This window comes from Gopherus flavomarginatus, chromosome 8 (assembly GCF_025201925.1).
Source record: "Gopherus flavomarginatus isolate rGopFla2 chromosome 8, rGopFla2.mat.asm, whole genome shotgun sequence".
NCBI lineage: Eukaryota > Metazoa > Chordata > Testudines > Testudinidae > Gopherus > Gopherus flavomarginatus.
Genome location: NC_066624.1, coordinates 109,722,760 through 109,730,645, shown reverse-complemented (window position 1 = coordinate 109,730,645; position 7,886 = coordinate 109,722,760). Strand labels below are relative to the sequence as shown.

Below are 7,886 nucleotides of genomic sequence, written 5' to 3'. Positions count from 1 at the left end.
TCCCCCAAGCCCTCCCATCCAGATGTGAGTGCCTCCTCCCCCAGGCTCTGGGCCCGAGCCCTCCCATCCAGATGTGCATCCTTCCCCTGGGCGCACGCCTCCACCCTCCAGATGTGAGTGCCTCCTCCCCCAGGCTCTGGGCCCGAGCCCTCCCATCCAGATGTGCATCCTTCCCCTGCCCTGGGCGTACACCCCCCCCCAGATGTGAGTACCTCCTCCCCCCCAAAAAGGAGCCTGCCCCGCGTGCAGAAGTAACCGCCCCACGCCCGCCCTGCTCCTGCCCGCGCACGCAGAGGGGCACCCGGCAGTGCACGTACGGCGGGGGCGGGGCACTTGCTCGCGCCGCTCCTCCGTCACGTGCAGGGGGCAGAGGCCGGAAGAGGAAGCGAATGGCGGGGGGGGGCATGTTGCTATGGTAACGCGGCGAGGCCGAGGCCATGGGGGAGCCGCAGGACTGGCGAGGCCCCGAGAACACGTACAGCCTGCGGCCGGCCTTCCAGCACAAGTGAGCGGCCCGGCCGGCGGGCCCTGGGGGGAGGTGTTGGGGGGTGGACTGGGGGACCATGGGGGTGGGGTTAGAGGGGGTGGGGAGCAGTGAGGGCCCTGGGGGTGGGGAGGTGTTGGGGGATGGAGTAGGGGGGATGGGGAGCAGTGAGGGCAGGAGGGGAAATTAAGGTTCTGGGTCACAAATCTTCAGTCCTGCCCCTTCCCCCCCACCTCCCTGACCACCCTCTTTGTGAGGTCCAGAGGAGAGGTGGGAGGTGGACATTGCCCCCCAGTGGCTGTCCCCTCAGTGCTGTGTGGGGAAGGGAAGATGAGTGTGGACCGTGACCCTTCTCCTCTATGCTTGAAGGTGTGTGTAACAGGGTTGGCACCCCCCTCTCGGAAGTTCCCCCCTCTGGTTGGGTGTCTGCGTTCTTTAGGTCTGGAGACCCCTTTTGGTGGCTCTCAGGTGCATTTTGAGTGACTCAGCCCTCCAGCCCAGTGACACATTAGCCAGCGTGGGGTTTACAGTCCATGGGGGCCTATCTCAGCACTCCTCTGGTGTGTCTCTCTCTAGCCCTCCTTGGGCTTTAGTCTTTAAATAGGCCAGCCCTGGTATGGGGCCATGTCCCCAAGACTTCCTCCCAGGAGACACTATCTTTCTGTAGCCCTCCTCAGGCCCAGTCCCTGCCAGCGGACTTGGCTGTCCATGGTCCTGCTGCTTGGCCAGACCTGCAGTTTGTTCTATTAGCGCTCTGCTCTGCAGTTCCTTTTATACGGCCCTCCTGGGCCCTGATTGGCTGCTTCCCCCTGCAGCCACTCTAGGCTGCTTGGAGAACCTCTCTACTGCTCCTTTCCGGGGATGGCTTTGGCAGAACCCTGAGGCCTCCTTCGGGGGCCTTTGGGCCTAGTCCACGCTGTCACAATATGACTATGATCCAATGTTAGATTTTATTTGCCCATCTGTACAGTTGGTGGGCATGTACAGTTTTGTGAGGTTTGTTAACTAGCTTCCACTTTTGCAGCTCTTTTCATGCGTTTCCACTTGCCAAGAATCAAAGGTGAATTTTTCCAACATAGCTACATTTCATCCTGTACTGTGAACTTTCTGAGATTTAGGATTTTTTTCCCATTAGATTTCGATCTTCTGCAGTAAAAGAGTGCATCCATGTGATACTCAAAGAGAATCTAGCCAATGTGCAATACAACCCAGAGGAAACGCCAGAGCTCACACGGTCCTTATCAGAGACAATTAAAGATAGACTGAAAGGTAATGAGGATTGGTGGGGAAACTGCCTCTTTCCTTACTAAATTTGTTCTTTTCTTTTTGCAAGTATTGATTCTCTCCTCTATTCTTTAAAACTCCTCATTCACTGATGACTGACACAACCTAATATTATTTAATAAACTAGTATATATGTACATGATGCTTCATGACTTGGTCTCAGGCCTCAAAATCTTAACCTTTAATTCAGACTAATCTGATTACTTACAGACCCACTGGTGAGACAGATCAGCTTAGGAAGTATCATGGAAGAAGTAGAATGCATGGAGCATGGGTAGCATGGAAGAAGGGGCATAACTGAGAGTTGGAGAGAGAGACCAGGACCTGATTCTGACCTCACTTCCATAAATGGAATCACTCCTGGTTTAGCCTGATGTAAATGAGATCAGAATCAGGTCCAAAGGGACCACACTGGGAATCAGACTCATTGGGAGCAGCTGAGAGAGAGGTAAGAGACTAGGGAGCAAGAGGCTGTGGGTCATGACATGGTCATGTACTGATGGCATGTTGCATAAAGGCAGTGTTGTTTTAGAACTTTGCTTCGCATCTTTTGGATCCCAGAAGTTATTTCAGGACTCATTAAATGTTCCCCATGTTCAATTCTGGAATAACAACCCAGATGAGAGTCAGCATCATCATTTTGGGAATAGGGTTGTACTCCCTCGGCTGCCTGCCTTTGCAGCAGGAGAACCAAAATATCATATGAGTTCCTGCATTAACAGTGTGTTTTAGATCTCCCTTACAGATATGCTAATTTTAAAATAGCTTATGTAGCATATGTAGTCTGAGCTAATATACCCAGGACCTGATTTCAGTGCTTTATAAATATGTACATGATGCCCTGAGACAGGAGTGGCCCAATACAGCCCATAGGATTTTGCCTGACTTCTGTGTCTGCTGTCATCTTGAATGAGGAATGACACTGTGAGCACTACCAGATCTAGCTGTCACGCTGCATCTTGCAGCTGAGATACAAATGGAGTGTAGCATGCTGGAGTCTTGCCTTATTGAAGATAGAGGCACTGGCATTTTTGTTCTATTTTAAGAAAATTTGTTTTGGCTCTTGCATTTCTGGCGCGTTGCCAGTTTCACCCCCTCTACCAAATTGGGTATCACCCAGACCCTGACGGTATCTCTTTGCTGTTCTTTTGGACTAGAGCCAGACAGTTTGTAGTCATGTAGCTGAGATCTGTGCATGCTCTTGAGGCCTCTGCTACTAAAACAGGAACCTTAAAGATACTAGTAATACGTGGCAGAAATAGCAATAAATGTCTTCAAGATTAGAACAATTTAAAATAATTCAGATTACCTGAACCTTCTGGGTTTCATGTAACAGCCTCGCTTCTACTCTGATCCTTTTTTTGGGTGGTGGTTTTGTTTTGTTTTGTTTTTAACCCTGAAAAGTTGTCTATTTGGCATGGTTGGTGTTGAATGTATCTGAGAGTCTTTCCTCTCCCTAGCCTGTGTTTCAAAGGTGCTGAGCACCTGCAACTCCCATTTATTTGAATAGGATTCTGGTGCTTAGCACTTATGAAAGTGTGGCCATTAGGCAGCTTATCCAGTGTACGCAGGGCCGGTGCAAGGAAGTTTCGCGCCCTAGGTGAAACTTCCACCTTGCGCCACCCCCCCCCCACAGCAGCTATCCCCAGCTGGGGAGCCCCCACACACACTTTGTGGCAGCAAACCCCGCCTGGGGAGCCCGCCCCAGCTCTACTCCACCGAGCAGGTCGGCACCTCTTTAATTCTCCTCCCCTCCCAGGCTTGTGGCGCCGATTGGAGGAGAATTAGAGTGAGGACTGTATGCTCAGCGGAGGAGGCAGAGTGGAGGTGATCTGGGGCAGGGAACAGTTCCCCTGTGCAACCTCCCCCTCCCCCCTGTTACTGCGGGCGGCCCTCCCCGCACCCCCCCGCCCAAGCTCACCTCCACTCCACCTCCTCACCTGAGCAGGCTTTTAGGTGCCCTCAACCACTAAGCACCCTAGGTGACCGCCTAGTGGTTGCACCGGCCCTGAGTGTACGTAGTATTCGTTTCACTGCTCATTGGAAACTAAGGGTTTCTAGTTACAAAATAAATAGCTCTCTCCCTGTGTCTTGTCTGACGATAATAAAATTCTGTACTCTTCCATTTTGAAACTGTTCGTTTTTCTCCCTTTTACTCTGCAGCGGAGGGATTTCACCGATATAAAATGGTGGTGCAGGTTGTGATTGGAGAACAGAGGGGTGAAGGAGTGAAGTAAGTTCTGTGCATTTCAGGTGTCTTGCTTTTGTCATCCTCATCAAGAATTAATACAGCAACCCCCTTGCTCCTAATTATCAGAGACAGGCAAGTGTTATACAGGAGGTCAGACCGGATATTCACTATCGTCCCTTCTGGACTTAAAATCTATAAAACATAGCTCACGTGACAGGGGTTTCTGCTGTAGTTAGCAAAGCAAGGCTGGTCATATCCTCTTGTTAGGCAGCAATTTACTAAGGGCCAGATTTTCAAAAGTGCCCAGTTCCCAGTTAGGCCCTCGAATAGGTGTCTAGACTTTCAAAAGAGCTCTGCACTTAACCTGTGGAATTCTCTTAAAAATCTGACCTCAATTGTGGATGCTGAGCACTTGAAAATATGGCCCCAGATGCTGGTGATTAGTGAAGTATTCTTTCATGTTGACACAGAAAGATTGTGGCTTCCACTCGTGCTGAGCTAAGAAAAGAGCTGGTGTTGAACAACCCAGGAAGTAGGCAATCTGTATCTGCTGTGTTTATCTGTGTGCTCCTCAATGACATCAATGCAACAGATAAGGGTAATCAGATCTCATACCCTTTGTGTAAGCTAATTAGAGGTCAGGAAAGAATATCTCTTCCCTGTGCTTTACAGCGTTGTACATTTGATGAGATATAATGTGTGTGTGGTGGTCCCCCTCCTCTGAACCATCTCCATGCTGGCCACTGTCTGAAGCAGGATACCAAACTCGATGGACCAATGATGTAATCCAGTCTGATGAATCCTGTGTTGTTGAGCTTCATGCAACAGCACCAGAACTGGGGGACCAGGAGGCCATGGCCCCCCAACTTCTTAATACGGGCATAGTTTGGAGGGCAGTGGGCCAGTGCTGGATGAAGGCTGGCAGTTTGGGGGAGCAGCACCACTGCCAAGCACATCCCCTGCTGGTGCTGCTCCATGGCTGCCCAAGACTTCCATTTTGGGGGAGCAATGCAACCCCTTACTCCCCAAACTACAGCCATGTTAAAAAGTGGGGGGCAGGACCCCTGGACCCCCCCAGTTCCAGCACCGGTGGCCCCTTCACTTCTACAAATGTTCTGGTGCCCTTGACTTGGTGTATAAACCATTGGAGGAAATTCTCTGGCCTGTTATGCAGGAGGATGGACTAGATTTATCATAATGGTCCCCTCTGGTCTTACAACCTGTGACCTTAAGTTCTTTGCTCTAGGGTATCAAGTTGGCCCACCCTGTGCTCTTATTGACTCAGATAGTGTTTGAGGTGGGGAAATTGCAAATAATGCTCTCCGTAACTTCACCCAGCACAAAGACACATTCCCAAGTCCAAAAGAGCTGGTTGTGTTCTTTAAAGAAAAACAACTCTTGGTTTTCAGGGAGAGTTAGTAGTGAGCAGATATTAATATCTCAGTTTACCCCCAGATGTAGCGTGTTAATGGCTTTGTCCCAATTCATTTGTTTAGCATGGCTGCACGATGTTTCTGGGATGCTGACACTGACAACTATGCACAGGATGTTTTTATGAATGTGAGTATTTGCAGTTTTTTCAGGGGAAAATTGAGTGAATCTATTCTGTATGTGTTTTATATAGAGAGAGATTCTGATCATAGAATGTGGATTCGATACATTCACCTCGAGGCCATTCGTTAGTACTAAGTACCAAAGCAATATTGAAAAAAAATTCCAATACTCAGAAGTGGAATTTGTATAGGCCCCAATTCACCAAAGCACTTGATGATGATAGTGTAATACTTAGATCTTACATCGTGCTTTGCATCCAAGATCTCAAAGCACTCATAGCTCAGTGGTTTGAGCATTAGCCTGCTAAACCCAGCATTGGGAGTTCAATCCTTGAGGGGGCCATTTAGGGATCTGGGGTAAAAATCTGCCTGGGGATTGGTCCTGCTTTGAGCAGGGGGTTGGACTAGATGACCTCCTGAGGTCCCTCCCAACCCTGATATTCTATGATTTCTATAAAAGAGGTAGGTATCCTTAGCTCCATTTTACAGCTAGGGAAACTGCAGCACAGGGAGGTGAAGTTACCTAAGGCCATGTTTAATGCTTTGCTAGTCAGAGTACAGGACTGGAAACCCGGATATCCTGAGCTTTGCCACTGACTGTCTTCTGACCTTGAACTAGTCACTGAACCTCTCTGCAAAATGAAGATAATATTGGGGTGCTGAGAAGAAGAAGAAAAGCCCTGCTTACATTCTAAGTAAGCAGTTAAAAGTGAATCCGGTATTAGAAGGATGTGTCCTGCAAAACTTGAAGACTGTGTTGTTTATCATCTTTAACCAGTTAGTGAGACTTTGGGTATATGCACACAGCTCTCGTTAGCAGCACGCAAGCATTCGAAGGCAGAATTTGACCCTTCATATGAAGTCGGTTTGTAACACAGGATAGCTGCAGCATCAGGATTTCTGAGTTTTTAGTGAATAATAAAATTACTTTAAAATAAAAGACAAACTTGGTGTGAAAGTTGTTTTAGTCTGTTTAAAAAAATGCTCTACGTTCTCTTCTAGATTTTCTTTACACCAAATTAAAGACATAACAAAAATTTAATCTTTCAGCAAACCCATTCCTCTGCCAAGAACAGGCTGTAATGAATAGCAAAATGTTCCTTTCACATTGAACTTTTAGTTGGGTTTCAATATGACCACTTGTTTCAGTGGGAGGAGTTCACTTTTGGTAAAACTAATATGATTCTCTATTGTTTTCTCAGGACAGTCTGTTCTGCGTGGTAGCAGCATTTGGCTGTTTCTACTACTGATGCCAGTGAAGACCGCAGAAAGGAACTACAGTAATTGTAGAGAGGATTTTTAGTTTGTTTGGTTTTCTTCAACAATTTGTACTCATGTTTTCTCAAAGTAGCAGACTTACAATTGTACAAAGCATGCTCACTGTATCTGTATAATACACTGATGTGTCCACAACGTCCTCTTCTTTCCTGCTTGTATAAATATAGCTTTGTAGCATATTGTTTTTCTTTTGTCCTTTTAATCATCCTTCCTGCTTTGTGCAAAATGGATTTATTAACTCCTAGAAGCCAGATACAGTGCCTTAAAAGGACTAGATTGCTTTTATTAGTAGTGACTTGTTTCCATAATGTAATAAATATTTATAAGCAATGTAATATAATAAATACAAATATATATATATATTATACCTTTCCGCAGCTTTGTCCATCCCTGTGTATCTGATCTTGTCTCTTCTAGTGCTAGCATCTGCTCCCTCCAGTCCACCAAAAACGCCAGCCTTGAATGTTCATATAGCTGCTTCTCCCACACATCTCCATGTTTCCTGCTATGGCTAGAATGCCCTCTTTCAGCTAGGCCAGAAGGCCACTATTCGTCCTCTTGTAAATCCCTCCTCAAGACCACCTATGGCTGTGATGCCTGTAAGAAACCACAGTTCAATCTAGCTAACGTTAATTGGCCAATCTGGGAGATCTGATATTTAGGAGGAAAAACAATTAAAATGATTCAGAGCCATTAACGCGGACTCATTATTAGCCTGTGTGACTAATGATTCTATTACTGTTACCCTCATCCTTCCTTCCTGTCATTTGCTAAACTCACTGGTTGCATCTTGTTTCACATTAGGCCCAGATCCTGCAAGCACGACAACTCACATGCTTAATTTTAGCATGTGAGTTATCTCATTGCCAAGTTAAGCGCGTGCTTAAGTGGTTGCAGGATTGTGGCATCAGTTTCTAAGCACTATGGGGCAGGGACCCAGTCTACTTATCTGTCCATGCAGAGCCCATGTAGGACTCCTATGCTGAGTGGGATCACTGGATGCTACCACAGCATAAATTAGCAAACAAAACCTACGTTTAGTGACAATTAAGGTTGCTGCAGGGCGTGTTCCTCCATCCAAACCCTTAAAAACAGA

General features: G+C 47.2%; 1 protein-coding gene across 1 annotated transcript; it reads left to right on the top strand.

Moving 5' to 3' along the window:
• Positions 1-387: 387 nt before the first annotated feature.
• Positions 388-7,163, top strand: DYNLT2B (dynein light chain Tctex-type 2B). Its single transcript, XM_050964837.1, has 5 exons — positions 388-505; positions 1,620-1,753; positions 3,932-4,001; positions 5,456-5,519; positions 6,715-7,163. Exons 1-5 carry the CDS (start codon positions 438-440, stop codon positions 6,760-6,762), a joined length of 384 nt encoding a protein of 127 aa, XP_050820794.1. The 5' UTR covers positions 388-437; the 3' UTR covers positions 6,763-7,163.
• The last annotated feature ends 723 nt before the right edge of the window (positions 7,164-7,886 follow it).